Genomic DNA, 25,246 nt, shown 5'->3' on the forward strand with positions numbered 1-25,246 from the left:
ATCTGGTACTTCTTGTTCTCAGGAGTCTCTATCCTGTCTCAAGACCTTCCTGGGTCTCCTTTGAGGATCCTGGCTTGGTCTTCTGGGGTGGGGAGGGGTCATTGACATACTTTCTGTCCTGTTCCTTCAGTAGCAGCTGCTGCCTGCCCAGGGCCCTTTCCTGGGTGTACCTGTCCCAGCCCCCACAGGACTATGATCACAAAGCCAACTGTGAGCATCCTCCACAGGCCAGACAGCACTGCACATTGCCATTGAGAGGCGGAACATGGCACTGGTGACCCTCCTGGTGGAGAATGGAGCAGATGTCCAGGCTGCTGCAAATGGGGACTTCTTCAAGAAAACCAAGGGGCGACCTGGCTTTTACTTTGGTAGGAATGCCATATGGCAGACACTTGGCTTTTTCACTTTTGCTAATGGGATGTTTGAGACAGAGGCAGAGGCAGAGGCAGAGTCAGAGACTGAGGCAGAGGGAGTTGGAGGCCCTGTGGTTCAGGGACCGCCAGTCTCACCATGAGCCCCGTGTTGGCTGCAGGTGAGCTGCCCCTCTCCCTGGCTGCGTGCACCAACCAGTTGGCCATTGTGAAGTTCCTGCTGCAGAATTCCTGGCAGCCGGCCGACATCAGCGCCAGGGACTCAGTTGGCAACACGGTGCTACACGCCCTGGTGGAGGTAGCAGACAATACGGCCGACAACACCAAGTTTGTGACGAGCATGTACAACGAGATCCTGATCCTGGGAGCCAAGCTCCACCCTACATTGAAGTTGGAGGAACTCATCAACAAGAAGGGGCTCACACCGTTGGCTCTGGCCGCCAGCAGTGGGAAGATTGGGGTAGGGAGGGAACTTTATCCTGAGTTGGGGACAGCTCAAGGTGTGGGTGGTGTGGGAGAGGATGGTGTGTGCCCATGGGGCTATTAGAGTAAGTCAGAGAGACTGTGAGCTGCTGAGCAAAACCAGCAAAGCAGACATGGCCGTTTCTGATTTCCAACTCTTCAGTATCTCCATTTCCCTGGGGTCGGGGTGGGGCTGGGGCCTAACTGGGATAGGGTTGGCGGAAACTAGGGAGAGAAAGAAAAAGTGGCGGAAACTAGGGAGAGAAAGAAAAAGTTGCTGTTGGTGTTTTTCCATGGCAAGCATGGTTTTATGGTAACAGGGAATGCCCTGAGGGGATGGTTTCGGGTAGGCCAAGTCCAAATCCAATGGGGGTATATAGATGATGCCAGGCCATAGAAGGCTGATGGAAGGGTTGGGGCTCTTGGGAGTTGGAGGAAAGGGGCTTCTCAATACCAGGGCATTCTGCAAGATTGTCCATGCTCGTCTAAGCCTCATAGGAGTCTGACTTTATGCCCTTGGTTTTATTTCTTCGATTTTCTTTTCTTTTTTCTGGCTGTCCTTCACTGAGGGATGGTAGAACTAGGGGCCCAGATGTGGTGGGTCTGATGTGGCTGCCACTAGAGTCTGAGGCAGCAGCAGGTCCATTTTGGTGGTGGTCAGGAGCAGGTGGGGGCTTGCCTGGGTGGGAAAAGATTGATTTTCCCAGCAGCATTCGTGGACTGACTGCACGGAGCTGCAGCCTTTGTGGAGCTGGGCTCCCAGCTGGTTTCTAACCTGTTCTTACGCCCAGCGCAGGTCTTGGCCTATATTCTCCAGAGGGAGATCCAGGAGCCTGAGTGCAGACACCTGTCCAGGAAGTTCACTGAGTGGGCCTATGGGCCCGTGCACTCCTCACTCTATGACCTGTCCTGCATCGATACCTGTGAGAAGAATTCAGTGCTGGAAGTGATCGCCTACAGCAGCAGCGAGACCCCTGTGAGTGGCCAGGACTGACACCCAGCCAGGGAGGGCTCCAGTTATGTTGCACCCAGCCTCACTCTAGCCCTGGTCTGGCTCTACCTGGTTTCTTTTTTTTTTAATATTTATTTTTTAGTTTTCGGTGGATACAACATCTTTATTTGTATGTGGTGCTGAGGATTGAACCCAGTGCTGCGCATGCCAGGCGAGCGTGCTACCACTTGAACCACATCCCCAGCCCTCTACCTGGTTTCTCAGGGTGAAAACCTACTGCCCAGGGCCCATGTCCTGCAGCCTCATCTCCTCCTTGTTTTCTACCAAATGCTTTCCTGATGATTTTTATACCAGAAAAATAGGAACATTTCAGAAGAGCATAGTAGAAACAATCCTCCTTTTCTAAACACATAGCTTCATTTTGATTACATAAATGGAAATCATTGCTGAAAGCAGACTCCAGCCCCTAGGTCTGCTTTAGGAACTTAGAGCATCACCTCAGATATAGGAAGCAGGTGAGTGACTTTTCAAAGCAGTGGGCAGGATGGACTATTCATTTTATTTTATTTAATTACATTTTGGCACTGAGGCCAAAATGTAATTGAATAAAATCCTATCCTCATCCCTACATAAAGACATTCCAGATAAAATGCCAAACATGAAATATAGCTATAAAGGAGTGAAAAGAAAGTATAGAAGGATATGTGTATAATCTTGAAGCAGAAAAGCCCCCCCCCCAATTTTCTTACTTAATTGTGTCTTGTGAATAGTTTTATATCTAGCACATATGGGTCTATACTTTGGCCTAGTATTCACAGTAGGGGTAAGGAGTAAATGTCCATACAAGGATATTTGAGTTATTTGCAGTTTTTGCTACTACAATGCTGCAGGCCACTTGGCCATAGGCTTAAGATATTTTCAATGAAAGATATGTGGAATTGGAATTGCCAAATTGAAAAGTATGTTCACTTAATATTTTCATAGCTACTGAATCAATGGATGTGTCTATCACCTGTAGATATACAACTGTATGCTGACCTGCATATTATCATCATCATTCTTCCTCCTCCTCCTCCTCCTCCTGCCCCCTCCCCTTCTCCTCCTCCTCCTCCTCTTCCTCCTCCTCTCTCCTCCTCCTTCCTCCTCCTCCTTCTCCTTCTTTTGGTACTGGGAGTGGAACCCAAGGGTCCTTTACCACTGAGCCACATCCCCAACCCTTTTTATTTTTTTATTTTGAGATAGGGTCTCATTAAGTTGCTAAGGCTGGCCTGCAACTTTTGATCCTCCTGCCTTAGCCTCCTGAGTCACTGAGATTACAGACGTGCAGCATCATGCTAAGCAATCTTTTTTAAAAGCTAGTTTTAAAACCATGGAGCCAAAAATGCTATCTCATTGATATCTGAATTCTCATTTTCTTGATTGCCATGAGTTAGAGCATTTTTTAAATGTGTTTATAGACCTTTCATGTTTCTTTGGTGATTTCCTATTCATAGTCCTTTGTAATTTCAATGGGACCATTTGCTTCCTTTGTTTTGGTTTATAGATGGTATCCTTAATAATGAATCAATCCTTTCTCTGTGGAAGTGTTGTAAGTATTTTATTTTCTCCCAGTCTGTCTCTTGGCTTTTAACTTCATTTATGGCATCCTTTTCTTATAAAAGGTTCTCATTTTAATAGGGTCAGACTGGTCAGCTTTTTTCTTCTCTAGTGACTTTTTCTTCTCTTGTGACTTACTTAAGGAGGATCTTTTCCACTGAAAGATTATACACATACTTTCTATATTTTCTTTTTACTTGTTTATAGGTATTTTATGTTTGGCACTTTATCTGGAATGTCTTTGTGTAGGTGTGAGGATGGCATTTTGCTTAATTATTCTGGTTCCAAATGAAGGTCTCAATGCCATCTTGTGTACTGCCTTGAAAAGCCACCTTACCTGTTTCCTCTTTCTAAGGTGATACTTCAAGCTCCTAAAGCAGACTTGGGGGCTGGAGTTTCTGCTGTCAGCAATGAAGGGCTGCCATGTGTCTCATAGGGTATATTTATAGGAGCAGAGTCCAGCAAAAGTGAAGTTTCCCTGCTCTGCCCTTTTGGCCCCCACTTGGGCCACCATGCTGGATCTGGCCTCTGTCTCAGAGTCTCAGATGCAAGAGTTCCAAGAGAGGTGGTCCAGAGAGGAAATGGCTTCAAAAAAGGACTGAGAAGTTTGACCTGGGGAAGAGATGGCTTTGGGGCTACCTCTGACATCTTCATGTCTCCAAAGACTCTCGGGGGCCAGGAGTGCGGGCTTGTCCTGGGGCCATCCAGCTACAGCTGGGATCATTTGTGGAAAGTACAGAAGGCCAACTTTACTCCAAAAATAGATGTCTACAGTTAGTTTTTCTCCATAGGCTTCTTGAGGGAGTAGGGAACTTTCTGTTTCCAAAGGTATTCAAGAAGACACTGAACAGGGACCACATTGAGAGAGCTCAACATTGGGCTGGGGCTTGACCTCCATGGCCTGGGAGAGGTCAGGATGACTGATTTTGGCTCATATATCCTGAGGACACCTCAACCTTAACAGTCTCTGGATATGAGACTTGCCTCAAAGCATACTTGTAACGACAGTATCTGGGCACGGGGCTCCTGCTATTAGAAGGGTCTGCTAGGTCCTTTCACATTTCCTGTGCAATTGTCACCCCTGCCTGATCCAGGGCTGGAAATGTGTGAAATGAAGAATCCAGAGGTTCCCTCCCGCCCCGCTTCAGCCTCTCCCCCAGAAGCCTTGTGCCTGAACCAGCTTCTTCCCATTTTTATGGGAACAGTAAGGATAAAGGGTCTCGGGAATAAGTCATCAGGGATAATGGACTCAGAATGTTGAGCAATGCTGTGGCTCCTTAAGTGAGCACTTAGGTTGTGTCCATTTTCACCTCATTCATAGTACACATGGGGACACCAAGGTCACAATGGTGGGAAAGCCAGCCAACCCACTGGCTGCCCACTAGTTCAGACCTCTGGTAACCCTCAGCTGCTGGGTGGTCTGAGAAGTGGGTGACATGGATGTGAGTGTGCCACGGGCTGGTGTAAGGCAGTTCCTGGTGGGGGAGTAACCCTTGCTTCTTTCTGCTCCTTTAGAATCGCCATGACATGCTCCTGGTAGAGCCTCTGAACCGACTCCTGCAGGACAAGTGGGACAGATTCGTCAAGCGCATTTTCTACTTCAACTTCTTTGTCTACTGCTTGTATATGATCGTCTTCACCACAGCTGCCTACTATAGGCCTGTGGATGGCTTGGTGCGGCCTAACTGTGGGCCTTGGTGGTGGGAACGGGGTGGGGATGTGGACATTCCTATAAGACCCTCATGTTCTGGGCCAGAACCTGCCCTGGACTCCTTCCTGGCTCACTGGAGTGGTGGAAGGATCATCCACAGGTCGTTATTTCCTTGGGCTCAGTCTTCCCTGTCCCAGGCCATCCTGGGCACCCACTCCTTTCCTATCTAGGCACCTCTCCTTTAGCCTTGTGGTCCTGGGAGGCTGAGCATGTAACCACTGAGGTCCCTGATTGTCTGGGAGGGGGATACTGAGAAAGAATGCAGGTCAGGAAGCAGCTGACCCCTGGACTGGGTCCAGGGTCCTGGGATGGCAGAAGGCCTCACACCCTTGCTACCCTGCTTGTCTGCCCTGTTTTATGTATTCTGTGGCTCCTAATTTGTTTCCTAGATCAGGAAAGAAGTGCAGTTGTGTTACTTCTTCTGGTCAGCCCTGGGCCATCCATCAAGTTAGCTTAAAACCAGATATATATTTTTTTTACTTCTATCAAGAGCCATGAACTTCATTGAGTTTTTGAATTGAAACTCGGTCTCATTTAATACCCAGAACACTTAATTTGCTGCTTTTATTTCTGGGACATCTTGCTTTTTTTTTTTTTAAAGAGAGAGAGAGAGAGAATTTTTAATATTTATTTTTTAGTTTTCGGCGGACACAACATCTTTGTTTGTATGTGGTGCTGAGGATCGAACCCGGGCCGCACGCATGCCAGGCGAGCGCACTACCGCTTGAGCCACATCCCCAGCCCCCTGGGACATTTTGCTTTTAAATTTAGTTTTAAAATTCAGTTTCATAGTTAGGTGAAGCCTGATTTCTATCCACCTATTAAGAACAATTAATGACTTCATTTTAAAAGAAAGGAGAAATGTACTAATAAGACAAGTTAGTGAACTAATAATGCTTATCAAACATCCACTCCAGAAAATGGTGGAAACTGCACCCTTAGGTGTGTGGGGGATGGTTTCTCTCTCCTCATCCTTGGAAAACTCTGACACTCTTGGGTGACCAGGTGTGCACCCTGGGCAGTGAAGGCAGCAGGATTCATATGGCATTGGGTCTGTGAGATGTCTCCTCATGTCCCATCACACAACTCCCAGCCAAGCAGAGCTCCCAGCAGGGACATTGCCTGGGAGACAGTAGAGCATGGTACACATGCTTCACTTAGCACCTGGGCTCTGCCACTGTGGAGAAATCAGGTCCCACAGAGAGGCCTCCTTGCAGGTGTCCCCATAACAATAATGCATTATCTTTATGTCTCTCCTTTTGGAGGCTGTGCCTCCCAGGCAGGGGCTGGGTCTTAATTACAGGGCTTTGCACCTGGTAAATGTTTGTCGAGTAAATGAGTGAATGGAGTCACCAACTTCTCTGCACCTCACAGCCTCCCTACAAGCTGAAAAACACAGTTGGAGACTATTTCCGAGTCACTGGAGAGATTCTGTCTGTATCTGGGGGAGTCTACTTTTTTCTCCGAGGGGTAAGCATTCTTTCCCACACTGTGACTTTTCATTATCACTGAGATGAAAAGCCAAAGGAATTGCTCATCACTCACTCACCTTTTTATTTATTGTATTCATAATGGCCTGGCTGGTGTTGCTGAGGGTGTGCATATGAAGCTGTTCCTTCAGGCATTGATGATTGGGTTCAGGGATTGCCTGTCCCCATTGGCCCAGGGCAGTCACTGTTGAGATAGAATGTAATGGTTCTCCTTGGCCAGCCTCCCACTGAATGTAATATATATTGGGGATTTAACTCAGGGGCTGAGCCTCATCCTTTTTATTCTGAGACAAGGTCTTGCTAAGTTGTTTTGAGCCTTGCTGAATTGCTGAGGCTATCCTTAAATTTACAATCGTCCTACCTCAGTCTCCTTACTCGCTGGGATTATAGACATGTGCCACCACACCCAGCTTGAATATAATATTTAATTACATGTATAGGGTGGAAATGTTTTAAGTAATAGGATCATAACTGATAGTCTAACTCATCAAACAGTCTGTTAAAGCTCAGAACAATGAAGGGGACCTACTTATATATCAGAACTACTTTATTTTAATTGCAAACTCATGCAAGCATATTCCTTGGCCATTCTCACATAGCAGCAGGCTTTTCTTTGGATGCAGGTCCATGGTTTGGAATTTTATGTCACCGTGCCTGCAAAAGCCAAACCTATAATGAAAATATCATTTATGTTTTCATAATAGAGAGGAGCTTAGATGCATACCAAGAGATCTGAATGCAGAATTTGAGATTATAATTTTTGACTTCTAGTCTTTTTGGTCTAAGCTATATCTACTTTTAAAAAATTCTGCTTTATTGGTGATGCACTGTTATGGAGTGTTTACAAACCACTAGACTTTGTCTTTGCAGAAACAACACTCTCTCTTTTCTCACAGAATATGTATTATAATAAAGTATAAAGCCACAGCAGCAGGTGCAGCTATTGAGCGTGAGCATGACAAACAGAGGGTTAAGCTGTGGGAGGAGGTGGAAGTGTGTGTGTGTCCTCATGGGGACCTCCCAGCCCCAGTGGCTAATCTGGTGATTAAAGTGCACTGGAGGCAGGATAGAACAGTTTAACTATAATGTTTATTTAAAGAAAAGTAAGAAAAAAAGCAATTAGAAAAAAAAATTTCCTAGTCTCTCCTTTAAATCCCAGTGATAGATATCATTTTAGTGATTTTTTTTCCTTCCTGAATTTACTTCTAGGTATAGTTGTAATTCCACTCTATATTTTTAAAACAAATCACTCCAAGTCACATAATGTCACCCCATTAGCCTGAGCCATGCTGTTCCACTCTTCATAATCTCTGTTTTAACACACTCCAGTGTCTCATTATGATGCATTTAGGAAGCATTCTGGGGGCTCCTCATTGAGTCACATCTAACATTTCCTGGGACCTTGCTCTGTCTTCTCACTTGCAGATTCAATATTTCCTGCAGAGGCGGCCATCTATGAAGACCTTATTTGTGGATAGCTACAGTGAGATGCTTTTGTAAGTGACACTTTGACTCTTATACCTCTTTTGTCCCTGAGGTGACAGAAGTCCATTCTCACTCATCCTCTTTCTTGCACCTGGCCTGGCATAAAGGTAGGGCCTTGCTAAACATGTTGTAGCAATTATGAAAGGCACTTGGTAAATATTTGTGGGATGAATGAGTACTAAGGGTTTTCCTTCTGTGCCAGATAAGTACCAGTTACTGAGATTGACTGACGGTGTCATATGACAGAGTCTAAGTTAGATGTGCCTGTTCACTTTTCCAACCATTTGTCCTTTCCTCTGCCATTCACTGGGTTAGCACTGGAAGACTGAGATGAAATAGATATGGTTCCTGCCTTCAAGGAATATCACATCTTTTAGGCAGATCTTCTTAACCTGGCTCTATTGACATTTTGGACTAGATAATTCTCAGTTGTGGTGGGGAATGGGCTGTCCTGTGCATTGCAGAACAGTATCACTGGCTTCTACCCACTAGAAGCCAGTAGCTTCCCCCATCCTCCAGCCTTGACAACCAAAAATGCCTGTGGATATTTCCAAAGGCCCTTCATTTGGTATGGGATGTACATGCCAGAATTGTTCCTATTGAGAGTCACTGCTTTAGGAAGAGATGGATAAACAAGGGCAGCTATAAAACAATGTAGATGTCCCAGGGAACCACTTTCCTTCATAAAATAAGCTAGAATCTCCACACAGCAGCATGCACGGGTGGTGGTGGTGGTGNTTGCTGTGACAAATACCTGAGAAAAATCAACATACAAAGGAAGAAAGATTTATTTTGGTGCACAGTTTGAGAGGCTTCAGTCCATAGCCAGTTGGCTGTGCTGCTTTAGGGCCTGTGCTGGCAGAGTAATTCATGGTGAGAGCGTGTGGTAGGGGAAACTGACTTCATAGCTGGCAAGAGCAAGGAGGTGGTTTCTAATCCTATGTAAGTTAGCTTGTACTTAGGGGTCATAAACTCTGTTATTTCCCACTAATCTTGAGATACTTATTTTTTAGTCCCAAAGGGCAAATTCAAGGTCTATAGGGTTAGCACAATACTGATTTGCTTAAGAGGAGTAATGTTCTCCTATGTAGGGTTATGACAATAAACTCAAGAACCTATTCCTAGAAAGACCCATTGGGATTATGTTAAAAAATACATAAATGTATGTGTGTTTACACACATTGTGTATATATATATATATATATATATGTGTGTGTGTGTGTGTGTGTGTGTGTGTGTATATATATACATATATGTGTAATATTTTGTGTATATAATATATATTACATATATATGTATAACATTTTTATTTTATCAAATCTTCTCTTGAATATAGGTAAAAACTAGTACAAAAAGCTTATAATCTAATATAGGAATTTCTTGTTCTAATTTTTGTTCTCTGTAATCCTCCTTCCCTAAGCACGTTCCATTCTTTTGGCTCCTTCTTCTGGCATTTACACAGCTAGTAGATGAGGATGTTATGGAGCTGGGGCCTTCTAAGAAATGGAGGCAGCTCAAGGACCCCTTTTCAAAACCTGATTCTTGCAATCAAGTCAGAAAGATTTCAGACATGTCACTCAGAGTAGCAGGAGTGAGTTTATTGAAGGGGTAGGAGAAGGAAAAAGGAACAGTCTCAAGACAGAGAGTGGGTTGTCTCAGAGAGGAAAGGGACAATGTTCCTCTTTTGCCCTTCAGTTTTATTGGGGATCCCAGAGAAGTTTCCAGAGAGTCCTGCCCAGGTCCACCTTTTGACTTTTGACTGACAGCAGGGTGATATCAGACTTTCAAGTACCCACTGTCATGGCAACTCTAGATCACCTTGGCCCATGCTGACTGGTTCTAATTGGATTCCTAGTGATACATTCTTACAGGTTTTATGGCTAGGAGGAACTATTTCTACCTTCCAGAGTTTCAAGATCTGGTCACAAAGCCTCCTCCTTCGGGGTAACTTGGCTTCCTCTTATCAACATTATTTTGAGCCTGCATTTCTCCTGCAGACTGAGACATAGCCTGTCCACCGAGGCCAGGCAGGGCTGCAGGTACATTGCATCTTGGAAAAGAAAGCATGTGGGGCTCAGCACCATGGGCCCATTTTACAGAATTATTCTCTGAATCTCGTGTGTTCCCACCATTCACACCTGTCAGTGCCACAACAAGGATTTATCATTTTTCTTCCCTCTGCTTCCTCTTCCATTCTTCCAGTGTGGTTATAGAAGAGTTTTTTGTTTTAATTTTTTGTTTGTTGTAATTAGTGTTTGTATTTTTATGCCTCTGTAAATATTCTTTATGATTGAGCTTTACTATATTTCATAATATTTCTTCTTTTTTCTGCTTCTTCTAAAGTGATCTTCTTTTTCACTTGTTCAGTTTGTGTGTGTGTGTGTGTGTTCTTCCCACACCTCCAAAAGACTCTTGGTACGATTTTCCTCAAAGTCAGTCCCATAAATCACATTATCAGAATCACTTTTCAATATTATGCATATTGGTAGGTATTTTTTTAATGTCTGTTAATTTGGGAATGTCTGCATGGAGGATAAATTCAATGATCTTTTTACATTAATTTACATTATATTAGATATTGCTGCTAGATATATATGTAAATAGTTTGTATTTGTGAGGGCATCTATGATGGAGTGGCATGTGAAATATAAATTAAGCCTTTCCCAGCCTTCCTGTTTCAGTCACTGACATTCCCCTGGTAAAATTCCTATAAGAAGTATTCCTAATGTCTTAGGAATTATCTGTAACCAAAGGAAATAACATTATATTTGTATTATTCGAAGTTTAAAAGGCAGGAGTTATGAATTGATGAGGGAATGCATATGAATAAACAAAGCCTTTCTCATTGTCAAAAATAAATAAATAAATAAAAGGACTGCAGTTGTAGCTTAGTGGTAAATCACCCCTGTGTGATTTTGTACTGGGTTCAATCCCCAGTACAAAAAAGGAAAAAAAAAATAAGAAAGAAAGAAAGAAAAAGAAAAGGTGGTATAATGGTAGAGGACACACAGAGATGGCAGCACTCAATGTGCCTGAGTCTCGGGTCACATCATTCCCATTCTCTCATTGTCACCTTAGAGAGAGCCCTTTCATTTCTCTCCTAAATTGTCTCTCTTATTTTCCAAACCCTATGTTTCCCTCTTTCATGGTTTATTCCCTTGTTTTAGGAGAGAACATCTTGAACCAAGGAGAGAAGGCATGTGGTGAACAAGAAAGGAGTAAAATTTCTTTTAAATCTTGCATGTCTGCATTATATCACCACAGTTGATCGATAATTTGATTGGTATAAAATTCTTTAAAACTCAAAGATATTTCTCCATTGTTTTCTAGCTTCCAGTATTATAGATGAAACCATTCTCATTCTGGATCCTCTATTAAGATGTTTTTGCTTTTTTTCTTTGTAAATCGTTTGCATCTTCTTTTAGTTCCTAGTGTTCTAAAACTTAATGATGTATTTTTAGATGGGTTGATTTTTTTTAATACTTAATGGTGTATTATAAAGGATACTTTTAAGGATACAAATAAGCAGCCAGATGGCGATACACAGGGCAAGGTCTGAAAGGGTCCCATGCACAGGCTGAGCCTGGGAGCTCTCATCTCTTTGGAGCTGGGGTGCACCACCTTCCCATCATATGGATGAACTCTCCTCAGCCCTCTTGCAAGCTTCCACGTGTTCGGCTTCATGGATGCACTCAGAACACTATCTTTTAGTTTTTCTTCCCTTTTTTGGTGGTGGTGGTTGGGGAAACCTCACTATATAGGCGTGATTGCTACTGCTAATAGATTAGATGGGGAAAGCCAGCAAGGGCCTTTTCAAATTCTTCTTGGCCTCTCTCCAGGATATGGCACAGGAGTCCTCTGGAATGACTATCAGAGAAAGGTAGGTTGGAGAATTTCTTTACGACCAGATCTAAGATAGAAAAGCAGGGGAAGATAAGGATTTTTATGACTCACTTTTGGAAGGAGTTAATGAGCCAAGAATCATGGACAAACCCCCAAAATATGTAATACAACACTGGGGTTTCTACAACTCTAAAGCTACAACCTCCTTGCCTCATTCCTCAGTTTCATATAGGCCAACTTCTACCCATGCTTACCTGAAATCTATCTAAATTCACTTGCTACTTAATTGTCAAATCCCCAATTCTAATTTACCTTATTTTTCTATAGCATTTGACAATGGTGCCAACCTCTTCTTCTTCTTTTTTTACTGATTATAAATTTATATGCAACTAATGTTGGCACAAATGGGTTGATTTTGAGTGGGGGAGGGTTGCTGGGGATAGAACTCAGGGCCTTGCGCATGTGAGGCAAGCACTCTACCAACTGAGCTATATCCCCAACCCCAGATGTGTTGATTTTTAATCTAGTATTTTTAGAATTTACTGGGATCTTTCAATCTGGAAATTTATGTCTTCTTGCTTGGGGGTATTATCTTGAATTATTTCTGGGTCTCTCTTCTGGAATTCCTATGATTTATATTTTGAATCTCCTGAACTATCTCTGAATTAGGTTTCTTAAATTTTCTTAATTTTGCATTCTCTTTATATTTGTCTCCACTTCCTGGAAGATCCAAATTAACTTTAATTTCCAATATTTCTAATGTGTTTATCATTTTTATATCATGTTTTAAATTTCTAAGTGGTCTTTTAAAAATTCTGTTCATTCCTTATTTATAGCACTCTGTTCTTTGATGGATGTGATATCTTCTTTGTTTCTCTGAGGCTATTAAACAAATTGTTTTAGAAATTTTTTTTCTTTTTTTTTATAGTTTTTCTTTACTCAAAGTTATTTTCCATTTGTTTGCTTGGGTTTTTTTTCCTCTCTTTTATATTAGAGATTGTCCTCAGAACATCTGGAAATTCTTGACATCTGCTTATAACTAAGAGTGGAGAATTGAAAGGTAGTTGCAGTCTCTTTTTCAAAAAAGTTAAATCTATTTTTTTCTCTTTCCACAATTGTTATTGGTGCATTATAGTTGTACAGAACGATGGGATTTGTTACTACATATTGGTACATGCACACAATGTAACAATATAATTTGGCCCATATCATTCTCCAGCACTTCTCCCCTTCCTCACTGCCTCTTACCCCCTGGTCTCTTACCTCTACTGATCTTTTGATTTTCAAGAGATCCCCACCCCTTCCATGGTTGAAAGTTATTAATGTTGGATGGGAGTATCAATTCTGAGCTTCATAGCCAGCTGATCCAGACAAACCATTTATTGGAGAATAACAAGTCAGTCTATTTAGAAATAGTTTTTCTTCTTGGTTTTGTCAAATTTCACATAGGACATTTTTTTTTAATCTTTTACCTGGAAGGAAGAAGTCTGGCTGCCAGCTTCCCAAGAACTGAGTGGGGAAAAAAGGGCTTTCTGTTACCTGTATTGTATATAATTCACAATATCCCTGGTTTTGGTAACATATCAATGCTTTCAATGGTGCTAGGTGAATTGGGGTCCAAAGACCCTTTGTTTTACTTTCTTAGGCCTCCAGTCTTATTTTTGGGCCCTCTTTACCCCCTCTGGGGATTTCTAAGCCTTTTGAAACTCCTTTTGAAGGTTAAAAGTGTTGTTCCTCAGCTTTTCTCATGTCTGGCTTTGTATTTGGGTTCTTGGGTCTGCTAAGTCACTTTCCATTTGTCCACGACTCTCTAGCTCCTCATATCCATATGTGGGAAAACCATTTGTCATCAGAGACAATCCTTTACCTATTTCCTCTGGCATCAGTTCTCATTTGGCCCAGGGTTCTGTAAATGCTGAGGAATGTTTTTTCTTCGCAGTTGAACTAGAAGACAGATTCCACTTAATGAGCCTCTTTATGGATGTCAGTTTTCAGCAGACCCACCTCAGCACAGTTGAGACTTTTTGCTGGGTTCTCTCACACACATGGGAGGTGAGGCTGTCCTTGTGGTCTTTTGTGTAAGTGCAATCAGGAGGACTTCGTGGAGGAGGTCATGAGGAACAAGGAGACCTGGGATAAATAAGAAAGAAGGGACCACAGAACAGACATGACAGGATCACCCAGATGTCTTCCACCTTGTCCACTGGACTAAGGACCTGAGGGACATTTTCTCTGGCTCTGTTGCTGAGTCTGAGGGTGTGGCCAGAAACCCTGCTATGGGTTTTCAGGAGAGCATGGCCTGTCCCTCCTCATAGGCTTTAGGCTTTTAGGTTATCAGTTGTCCCATGAGGTTTTTGTTCTTGGGGACTAAGCAGGAAGATTGTTGTGCTAAAGCAGTGTTTCTCAGCTTTTTTCCATTATTGCTTTTGAAGACATTTTTCATAACTAAGTTCCCACCCCCCACATGAAATTTTAACACCATTATTATGTGTCTGTTTATGTATGAATGGTCCATAACTTGTAGTGATTCAACTTAAAATTTTTTTGACATTATGATGGTATGCAAATCATATGCATTGAGCAGAAACTGAGCTTTATTTTTATTATTATTATTTTTTTTAGTATGGGGGATTGGACCCAGGGGTGCTTAACCACTGAGTCACATCCCCTGCCCTTTTTTTTTTTTTAATTTAGAGAAGGGTCTTGCTGAGTTGCTTAGGGCCTTGCTAAGTTGCTGAGGCTGGCTTTGAACTCGAGATCCTCCTGTCTCAGCCTCCTGAACAGCTGGGATTTTAGGTGTGCATCACCTCATCCAGCTGTGCTTTAAATTTTTAATTTGAATCTTTTCCTGTGCTATCCATATGCCATATGATACTCTGTCATGATGCTGGGCAGTGACAGGGAGCTTCAGCTTCCTGTCAAACCCATAATCACAAAAGGAAACCACCATGACTCTTCAGTGTGCTGTGTTGCTGAGCTATGATGTTCAGTAGGTAAGACATATTCAATGCATTTTCAATTTATGACAAGTTTTTCAGGGTGCAACCCCATCACAAATCAAGGAAAATATGTACTACTTTATACCCGTGCTTTATACATGACGAGACCCTCCACTCCCAATCAATTTTGCCCCTTAGGGGTGGTGATATTGCTCCCCCTGAGAATACATGGACTAAAGAAAGCAGGACAGCCGGCCTTAGCTCCTACCATGACCTGTGGTCTCAGTCTTCAGGGAGCCTGAGGACTTCTGTTCTTGGGGTGCCAGGCCTCCCAGTTACTTATAGACAGAGCTTCCTATTCTTCCACCCTCAGCTTTGTGCAGTCCCTGTTCATGCTGGGATCTGTGGTGCTGTACTTCAGCCACCGCAAGGAGTATGTGGCTTCCATGGTGTTCTCCCTGGCAATGGGTTGGACCAACATGCTCTACTACACCCGTGGCTTCCAGCAGATGGGCATCTATGCTGTCATGATCGAGAAGGTGCGTGCCCATAATCAAGTGGTTTCTCCTCAGAACCTATTTACCACATGGGTGAAATACTGTCCCATAAACTCTGTCCAGCCTCCTGGTATCTTCTGAGGAGTTGCTAGTTTTACTCCCAGCTCATCCTTGAAGAATCAAGCAGTTTGGATTGTCCTGGGTGCCGCGGCTTCCCTGAAACTTGACCCCTCTGCATCCTAGGCTCCCCTCTCCTGACTGGAGCAATAGCCATGGGGGGAAGGGCGGATGAGTCTCTTATGACACCTGAGCTAAAGAGGCCTAAGCCTCCTGCATGTTCCCTGGTTCTGCTCCAGGCCTCCTCCCAGGGCCTGGCCCTTCCCTTGTCTCCTTCCAGGGCCTGGACTTGCCTCTGATAAGTCTGCTGTCTCCCACAGATGATCCTCAGAGACCTGTGTCGGTTCATGTTTGTCTACCTCGTTTTCTTGTTCGGGTTTTCCACAGGTAATGGGCTTGGTGGGGGCTGGTGGAGGGCTCCAGCTCACCTTGATTTCCTGAGGCTTCTGCCATGGGCTGGGTGGGATGGACAGATGTGTGCCTGTGGGTCATAGGGTGGATGGACAAAGAACACACAATGAGCCCCAGAACTTGGAAATGGGATTCATAAGATGGCTTTGGTAGTTTTTGAGGAAGGAAGTGCTGTTTCCCTCTAGTGATGTTGCATTTTGGTTCAGTCATTTCTTCCAACTTTTCATTTCATCATTATTTCAGACTTAATGGCAAGTTTTAAGAATAGTACCAATAACTTCTCTGTATTCCTCACCCAGATCCCCCAAATTTTACCAAATTTAAAAATCACTCTCTATCTACCTACACACACCCACACACAGACACACACATACACACACACACACCTACCTCACGCTTCAAAACCCGAGAATAAGTTTCACAAGTACACATTGATTTGTACATTTAACATTTTTTCTAGCACATAATGATAAAGTTCTTATTATAACAAAGCAGTATATTAAGACAATTTTCTGATAGTTTAGAAGAAGGAGTACTTTAAAAAAACCACACACACAGGTCTTTCATGGCTGAGCAGCATTCCTGCTGCAAACCCATCCTGGGGTAAGGGCTGTATGTCAGGGCACCTGGGGACTTGGCTTCCATCCAGTTTCCCCCATTCTCTCCATGGCCTGCAGCGGTAGTAACACTGATCGAGGATGGGAAGAATTACTCTGAGCCGGTTGAGTACACATCACATAGGTGGCGGGCTCCTGGCTGCAGGCCACCTGACAGCTACAACAGCCTATACTCCACATGCCTGGAGCTGTTCAAGTTCACCATCGGCATGGGTGACCTGGAGTTCACGGAGAACTATGACTTCAAGGCTGTCTTCATCATCCTGCTGTTGGCCTATGTGATTCTCACCTACATCCTCCTACTCAACATGCTCATCGCCCTCATGGGGGAGACCGTGAACAAGATTGCACAGGAGAGCAAGAACATCTGGAAACTGCAGGTGTGTCAGTGGGGTGTGCTGCTAGGAGGTGTCTGTGGCTGTCTGCTGGCTGTCACATAGTTGAACACATGAGCTCCTGTGGTATTTGGGGAGGGGGTGGAAAGCCCAGCCAGGCCAGGGATGAGCAGCGGCACCCCTTAGCTGATGCCCTTCCCACAGGGTTCTCTGCTGAGCATGGGCTGCACAGCATTGGGTTAGCTTAGCGGGTGTTCATAGATGTTGTTTGGCCATGGACGGGGCAGCCCTGGAGGGAAGGAGATGGAGTGCTCAAACCTGTGGGGTGTCCACCACAGAGGAACTTGATCTGGGGCAGACACTGGAGATCAGACTCAGGGTGCAGCTCACATGGGGAAGAGCTCCAAGAGCTCCTGTCTGAGCCCTGTGGTCCACACCTTCTTCCCCAACTACTGCAAAAAAAAAAAAAAAAGATCACTCTTATTAAGTGGAATTTACCCAATGATAGGTCCTGTTCTAAGTGTTTTGCTCACCTGATCTCATTTAATCCTCCCATTCAATGGAGTGGATTCTATTACTATCCCATTTTTGGGTGAAGGTGTTGAGGGACAGAGATGTCAGCCACTTGTGTTCCAGGCCACACAGCTGGTAAGTAGCAGAACAAGGATTCAGACCAGGTGCTCTTGCTTCTGAGGTCCTGCTCTTAACTATCACCCTAGGTTGTCCTTTCATGAGCTCCTCAGGGAAGGGTCTGGGACACTCCATATCCCAGCTCCCTGATATGGAGGCTGAGCTCCCTTCCTGGAGTGTGCACCTGCCATGCTATGGAGACAAACCTAGTGTAGAAGGTCCCTGAGGTCCAGCTTGGAGGCATCAGGGACAGGGAGAGCCTCTGGAGGGGCTGAATCCTGGCATCCAGCATGGGCAGCCAGAGTGGTCCCTGATGAGCCCTCTGCCTCTCTGCACTTTGTGTCTTCCTGCAGAGAGCCATCACCATCCTGGACACGGAGAAGAGCTTCCTAAAGTGCATGAGGAAGGCTTTCCGCTCAGGCAAGCTGCTGCAGGTGGGGTACACACCTGACGGCAAGGATGACTACAGATGGTGCTTCAGGTAACGCCCAGGCAGAAGTGAAAGCCATGGAGCTCCAGGACCAGTCATGGGTGCCAGGGGCCCTCCTGGAGCCAGTTGTGGGTACAGAGGCTGCCTCAGGATCTTTTGGGACCTGTTGTAGGCCAGCTGTAGGTATGAGGGTGACCCCAGAGCTTAGCAGTGGGCATAGGAGATCCACCTCAGATCTCAGCAAAGAGGGATGCAGACATTAAATCTTAGAAAATGTGAAATGTCCAGAAGGGACCACCTAGTGAGGAAGGCCAGGAGCAGGAATCCAATAGTTAAAGTCCTTGGGCCTCATGGTATGGTTAGGGAGGGGGTGCTATCCAAAAAGTAGGCCCTCTCCACCAGCTGTGTCTCCATTCAGATCAGTGGGTTTTTGGGATCCGGAAGCTGCACATGGCCCTGAGGCAGCCAGCTCCCTGACCTCTCTCCTCCCCTGCAGGGTGGACGAGGTAAACTGGACCACCTGGAACACCAATGTGGGCATCATCAATGAGGACCCTGGCAACTGTGAGGGTGTAAAGCGCACCCTGAGCTTCTCCCTGAGGTCAGGCAGAGGTAAGGCATGCAGGTCCATGCTGTGTGTGGAGGGGCCCTTTGCTGGTGGCCTGATGTTGGGCAGGTGGGTCCCCTACTCCTTGCAGGCCTTTCTTACCCCCTCAAAGGACCTGGGCTCTGTAACAGCCCTGTCACTGTGCAGAGGCCCAGGGAGGTCCCTCCAAGGAGGCTGCAGGATCTGAACTCAGCCCAGGTGAGTTCTTGATTTATGCTGTGAGAATAATTCCAGAATATGTTAGAAGAAGACACAAGCAAAGATTTATTTAAGGACAGCAAATGTATCCACACACCAAAGGCAGGGGCGGATGCCTTTCAGAGAAGAGCAGAGTAATGATGGGTCCAGGGTTGAGTCCTCTGATGATATATATGATTCTTTTGGGAAAAAATGTACAGATTTTCAGGCAAGCTTCTTTGAAGATCAAATCCCATATGAATCACTTGCTATTTGGGGTTCAGAATGTTTCTTATTGATTGAGAAGTCTAGCCATAAATCAGTTGTGGACATATTGTGTAGGTCTTTGACTCTGGTGACATTTAAATTGATTATGCTTTTTGTTCTGGTTGGTCTGCCATAAACATACACTGTGGTATTTTGTTGATCTAACTAAATCTGGATGTGTGTCTACTAAGGGTCTCTTTTTCTGTCTCCCTGAGAGCCCACCTATCTCAGTCCCAAATGTCAGCCATCCACACACACTCAGCTGTGGGTGCTCTTACATGCCCTGGTATATGCCTGTGCAGCTGAGCACTTGGTGTTCCAGCAATTTGGTTGTGCCAGCCTGGCCCAGGCACTGTCCCCAGTGCCCAGAGGAAGCAGCTCAGGTCACTTTCCACTCCCTGGAATGGTCAGTGGGTCAGGGATGCCCTGGCTCTGCTCCTCATAGCCCATGTGTGCTGTCACAGCTTTGTGAGGCTAGAAGACACAGACAGATACATGGGAACACTTCCTTTACACAGAAGCCTGGGGCAGGTGGCGGGGTTAAGAAAAGGGTACACATGGAGGAAAAAAATAAATAAATAAAGAACCAACAAAAACCCTGGGGAAAATTACGACCAGAAAGCAAAGCCATCTAATACTTTGATGGTAAGCACTTCACAGTAAGCAACAAATTCAGGGTCTGCGGACATTTATTTAAAAATGAAGTGGACATAGTTTATATAGAACAAAGTTTGAGTTGTATTTATACAGGTGGGCCACTGCACCCAACTTAAAATACGCACATTTTAAATGTACAGTTTTGTAAGTTTTGACAAACATACATGCGCACTTAGTCAACCACCACCCTACTCCAGATATAGAGCCTTCCCATCATGTCAGAAAGCACCCTGAAGTCCTTTCAATTTCAAATTCAAGGACTACCTTCTGGGTAGTCTATTTCACCCTCTCCAACCTAGGGAACTGTCTAATTTCTGTCAGTGTAGATTTGTTTTCTATCAGCTTTTGTTTACCTGAGAATGTCTATTTCATCCTCAGGTTTGTTTCACTGGATATGGAAGTCTGGGTTAACAGGTTTTTATTTTTATTTTTTTTTTTATCTCAACACTTTGTTTCTTCACTTGCCTTGCCTTCTGGGAGAAGTCATCATTATTTGATTGTGTTCTCGGGTATGTAGTATGTCCCTCCTGCTCCCTATCCCCCACTGCTTTTAAATTATTTTCTTTATCTTTAGTTTTCAGCAGTTTTACTAAGGTATACGTAAGTATGATTTTCTCTGTTTTTCTTTTTTTCCTGATTAGGGTTTACTGAGATTATTGGATCTGTACATCAATATGTTTAATTAAATCTGAGAAACTACACACATTGCTTGACTCTCCTTATCTTTTCTTTTTGGGACTCCAATGACATGGGTATTAGACCATGTGCTATTGTCCTGTAGATCTGAGGCTTTGTTTATTATTACTCATTTTTTCCTCTTTGTTTCTCATATTTAATAATTTATTTTGATCCATGTTCACATTTAATGTCCTTTCCATAGCCATCTCCAAATTGCATTTAATGTTATCTAGTGAATTCCATATTTCAAGTAATGGGCTTTTTGGTTTTAGAATTTCTATTTTTTAAAAATATTTCTCATTTCTCTGCTGAGATTCCCTAGCTATTCCCTCATGAAAACTATATTTCCCTTTAGTTATTTTAACATATTTATAGTAGCTTCTTTAAAAATTCTGTCTGCAAAATCCAATATCTGAGTTATCTTGGGGTAAGTTTCTTTTAACTGCTATTTTTCCTGACTATGGGCTGGCTACATTTTTTCTTCCTCTTCCTTCCCCACCCCCTCCACTCTCCATCCCCCCTGTCTCTTTATACTTTATATTTAAAATTGTACACTGGGTATTGTAGATAATATACTGTGCAAACTCCAGATTCTATTACCTTCATTTAAAGAATATTGAATTTTTATTCAGTTAGTGGTTCAGTTACTAAGGAATCACCTTGAATTTGTGTAGGCTTAATTTTAAATGTTGGTATGGCAGATCTGTGGAAATCCAAAAGTATATTCTTGTGAAAATCCCAAAGTATATTCTAAGCCCATTGAACTCGTAGGACTCAACCTCTGAAATTTGTCTCCACTGAGGATCTTGTTAAAGCTTGGTTTTAGATTTTGTTAGTATGGATCTTGAGTAGGCTCAGTCTAGATCATGGCCATTACTTTTAAATGGAACCTGTCTTGTGTCTTCACTTGATACTCAGAGTATTTAAAGGAAGGTAAGGAGACCTCTCCACTCTGGTTGGGCTCCCCTAGTATTAGGCAATATCTCCCCAGGATTGCTCAACCTTTAATATCTTTGTCTGCCCCCACCTCCTTGTACTGGGAATTGAAGTCAGGGCACTTTACCCGTGAGCTATACCTCCAGTCCTTCTTATTTTGTGTTTTGAATCAGAGCCTTGCTAAGTTGCTGAGGTTGGCCTTAAACTTGTGATCCTCCTGCCTCAGCCTTCCAAATGATTGGGATTAAGGTATGCGCCCAACTTCTGCTTCACTTTCAACCCCATAAGCTGCCACTCTCTAGTAAGGCTCATGAGCAAGCACAGCCCAGATCTCAGCCAAGGACTTTTGGGGAACCAGCCACCTCAAAGCCTTCTGAGCTTCCACCCCATAACTCCTTCTTCCTCTTCTCCTATGCCTGCCTCCTGGAGTCTACCTGATTCAGTTGCCCCAAACTCCTATTTCTTCTTCCTCAGCTCAGGGGTAGTTCCATGTTCTGCTGGGATTGCCGTTCACTGCACTGTAAATGGGGAAATTGTCTCTAAGCAGATAGTCATGGCGATGGTAGTGCTTGCCTGTGAATTTTACTTCTCTCGAGGTTCACAGGTTTTCACTGTCTGTTGTCCGAACTCAAACACCTTTGCAGCATGTATTTGCCCAGTTTTATAGTTGTCTACAGCAGGATGGCTAATCTGGTACAAGATGCTGCATTATAGTTGGAAGTAGAGAACTATTTCAAGAAAAGCTTGTTTTTGGAAAACTACTCAAGTGCTTCATCAGTTTTCCCACAGGTCTCCTATAGTCCTGTGAGGTTCCTATGAGTCTAATTGGAAGGACTTCCTGTGTCACATCCTAACACTTAGGACGATTATCTCTTCTTCAGTTGTTAGCTGAACTAATTTTGCTGGGGAGCTATTTGAAGATGGTTTTGCATGTGATTTGAGCAGTTTTTAATATCACTCTTATTGATTTCATGAAATCCACATCTTTTAGAAGATGCAGCATTTCACTTTGCAGATGATTTTTATTGTGTTTGCATGACATTGTTGGCTGTTTACAACATTGCACATTCACTGTGATATTAATAAAGACATTGACCCTGTGAAAGGGATGCACACATCTGTATTAATTGGAGAAGAGATGGGGGGCGGTTAATTTTCCACTTAAAAATTAATTAGGGAATATTCCTTGGGGATTTTGCTTCCTACTTTGTAGCAGGAGAATAGCCAACTATTTCAGATAATAGGATTCTTTCCTCACCAAACAGTGTGTGCAATAGGAAGGGGTGAGGGAATGCAGGAGGGAAGGGCCAGTAGAAAAGTTAGGGAAACATGTGGAGGGTCTTAGCATCAGAAATGTGGTAAGCAACATTGGAAGGCCCATTCATCTTCTGAGGGACCTGGAACTGGGGTTAGGCTGATAGTGCTGAGGCTGGGTGTCCCCACCACCAAGCCATGGTATCCCCATGGCACCTGGCCTGTCTCACAGCACCTGGCCTGTCTTACAATGTACCTCCTGCTTCTATGCCTGGGTTCCCTGAAGAATCCTTCATCAGCAGTTGGTGCTGGGATCAGACTGGGGTTGCAAGCCAGTGTCAGCCTGAGGGTCTGGAAACTTCAATTGGAGTAGTCACAGTGTGACTAGCCTCTGGCAGCCTGATGCCTCTGAGCTGTGGTCAGTGTTGGATACCAGCACAGGGGCCTACATCGTGGCCTGAGGATGATATGTGTGAGTTCAGGCTGGTTTTCCAGAGAGGTGAGATTCTAGGTGGCCAATAAGAGGGCTTGACAAATCAGGGCTCTAGCAAATGAAAGGAGAAAACACACAACCTACCTTCTTGGCTGTCATTCCTCTGAGGTGATCAGAGGGTAGAGGTGACCATGGGGGTGACAACTGGGTCTTCCTCAGGAGCTCCCTGGGATTTCAGACCATATTTGAGTTCCCCATTTGAGGCCCAGTGTTACATGTTTTCCTCAGCATAGTTCCTAATCTTCTAAGCCCTGGTGAGTCCTGGACCCTAAATTCCTATCCTTTGGTTGGTGTTCATTACTGTAGAGCTGACCCAGTGTGGAGCCACTCATGCCCCGTGTTGCTCTTTGGGTGCCTCCTCTATCCCCCACCATGGCAGGGAATAAATGGAAGCTTGCAGAGTCTCCCTGGGTGGATTCTCATGTGGTTCTTACTTGTCCAAATGGACGAGGCTCCTTGAGCAGCTGAGGGAAGAGAAAACTGCACTGATCCAGGAACCACAGGAAGCATCAGCATGCCCAGACCTCCTTCTGTTTGGGGATTAGTGAGGCCACAAAGTGAATGTGTGTTTGTCTTGCTGCATGCAAGGTAGCAATGATGTTTTATCCTTTAGTTTCAGGGAGAAACTGGAGGAACTTTGCCCTGGTTCCCCTTTTAAGGGATGCAAGCACTCGAGATAGGCACCATGCGCAGCCGGAGGAAGTTCATCTGAAGCACTTTGCAGGATCCCTTAAGCCAGAGGATGCTGAGGTCTTCAAGGATTCCATGGCTCCAGGGGAGAAGTGAGGGACCCCCACCTGGGGTGCTCTCCATGCTGGGCCTTTTGATGCCCCACTGCCACGGAGGGGCTGTTCAGGGAACACCAGTGCCCTGTCAGCAGTGTGACCCTCTCAGGGCCTGCTCAGGCACATTCCTAGGACTGCACTGGACCTGCTGTGGGAAGTGTGGTTGGGTGTGTGGGGAGAGACATGCATCCACCCACCGCTGTCCCAGATGAATCTTCAAACAGGAAGCCATCTGCCTTTCAACTTCTCACTGATTTCATTAAACAGTGTGAAGGGTAAGTCTGTACTTGGACATAGCTTAGACCCTTGCTGCCTTTGATCTTCATGTTACTGGGAATAAATGGAGTCCATAAAAACACCTTTGATGAGAACAGAACATTTCCTTCGCTGTTGAAAGCTGAAGCTCTTACTCTCTGTATTGTGTTAATATCTCACCCGCCCAGAGCAGTCTCATTGGGGGATATTGTTTGATCCCCAGAGAAGGTGGGGAATGCTTCTCCCATTCCTAACTCCAGCAGAATGTCCCAAGAGTGTCTTTATTTTTTAGGGTGAAATATCAAAGTTCCCCAAATATTAGCTCTATTGTTGTTCAGATAAAAGCCCAGAACCATGTTCCAAGGGACACATGGAGGGAAGTTTCCAATGATCACAGTCCTGCACCCCTGCAATGCTAAATGCTTCCACCCCATCCATTTTGTCATCCATCAAATAAATAAATACATATATATATACACACATACGTGTTATAACAAGTGTGAACTTTGTGCCAGGTGTTGGACTGGCACAGTACACGGCTCTGTGTAGTCTGTTTATGTAATATGCATGTGTGTGTGCGTGTATGTGTGTGTGTGTGTGTGTGTGTACTACCCCATATGGCAGGAGTCTCTGTCTTTCTTTAGTTGTTACCCATGGGCAAGGATGTTACCTCACAAACACTATAGTCAGCAAACTATGGTCCATGGGCCAGATCTGCCCTGCACCTGTTTTTTTTTTTTAATTTTAAATTTGTTTAAAATGTAATTTTAAATTTGTTTTCATTAGTCATACATGACAGCAGAATACATTTATGCACTTTGATATATCATACATAGATGGGATATAATTTCTCATTTTTCTGAGTGCACATGTTGTAGAATCATATTGTAGTCATATATATATATATATATATATATATATATATGGCAATAAGTCTGTTTCATTCTATTATCTTTCCTATTCCCAAAACCTCCCCCTCCCCTCCCTTCATTTCCCTCTACCTAAACTAAGGTAACTTTATTTTTCTCTAGTGCCCCCCGCCTTGTTGTGAATTAGCATCCGCATATTAGAGAAAACATTCAGCCTTTGGTTTTTGGGATTGGATTATCTTGCTTAGCATGATATTCTCCAATCCATCCATTTACTGGCAAATGCCATATTTTATTCTTCTTTAGAGCTAAATATTATTCCATTGAATATATAGACCACATTTTCTTTATTCACTCACCTATTGAAGGACACCTAAGTTGC

The 25,246-nt window shown here is 44.0% G+C and overlaps 1 protein-coding gene across 1 annotated transcript in view; it reads left to right on the top strand.

The window, feature by feature from the left end:
* Positions 1-24,477, top strand: part of Trpv1 (transient receptor potential cation channel subfamily V member 1) — a 44,999-nt gene extending 20,522 nt beyond the window's left edge. The window contains exons 5-16 of the mRNA XM_015505990.2: positions 228-368; positions 533-831; positions 1,630-1,809; positions 4,897-5,055; positions 6,467-6,562; positions 8,008-8,078; positions 15,223-15,388; positions 15,784-15,850; positions 16,552-16,871; positions 17,810-17,937; positions 18,383-18,498; positions 23,569-24,477. Of these exons, the coding sequence (XP_015361476.1) occupies positions 228-368; positions 533-831; positions 1,630-1,809; positions 4,897-5,055; positions 6,467-6,562; positions 8,008-8,078; positions 15,223-15,388; positions 15,784-15,850; positions 16,552-16,871; positions 17,810-17,937; positions 18,383-18,498; positions 23,569-23,741 (1,916 nt within the window). The 3' untranslated portion in view covers positions 23,742-24,477. The remainder of the gene's footprint in view (positions 1-227; positions 369-532; positions 832-1,629; positions 1,810-4,896; positions 5,056-6,466; positions 6,563-8,007; positions 8,079-15,222; positions 15,389-15,783; positions 15,851-16,551; positions 16,872-17,809; positions 17,938-18,382; positions 18,499-23,568) is intronic.
* The last annotated feature ends 769 nt before the right edge of the window (positions 24,478-25,246 follow it).

Source organism: Marmota marmota, unplaced genomic scaffold (assembly GCF_001458135.2).
Source record: "Marmota marmota marmota unplaced genomic scaffold, marMar, whole genome shotgun sequence".
Lineage (NCBI taxonomy): Eukaryota > Metazoa > Chordata > Mammalia > Rodentia > Sciuridae > Marmota > Marmota marmota.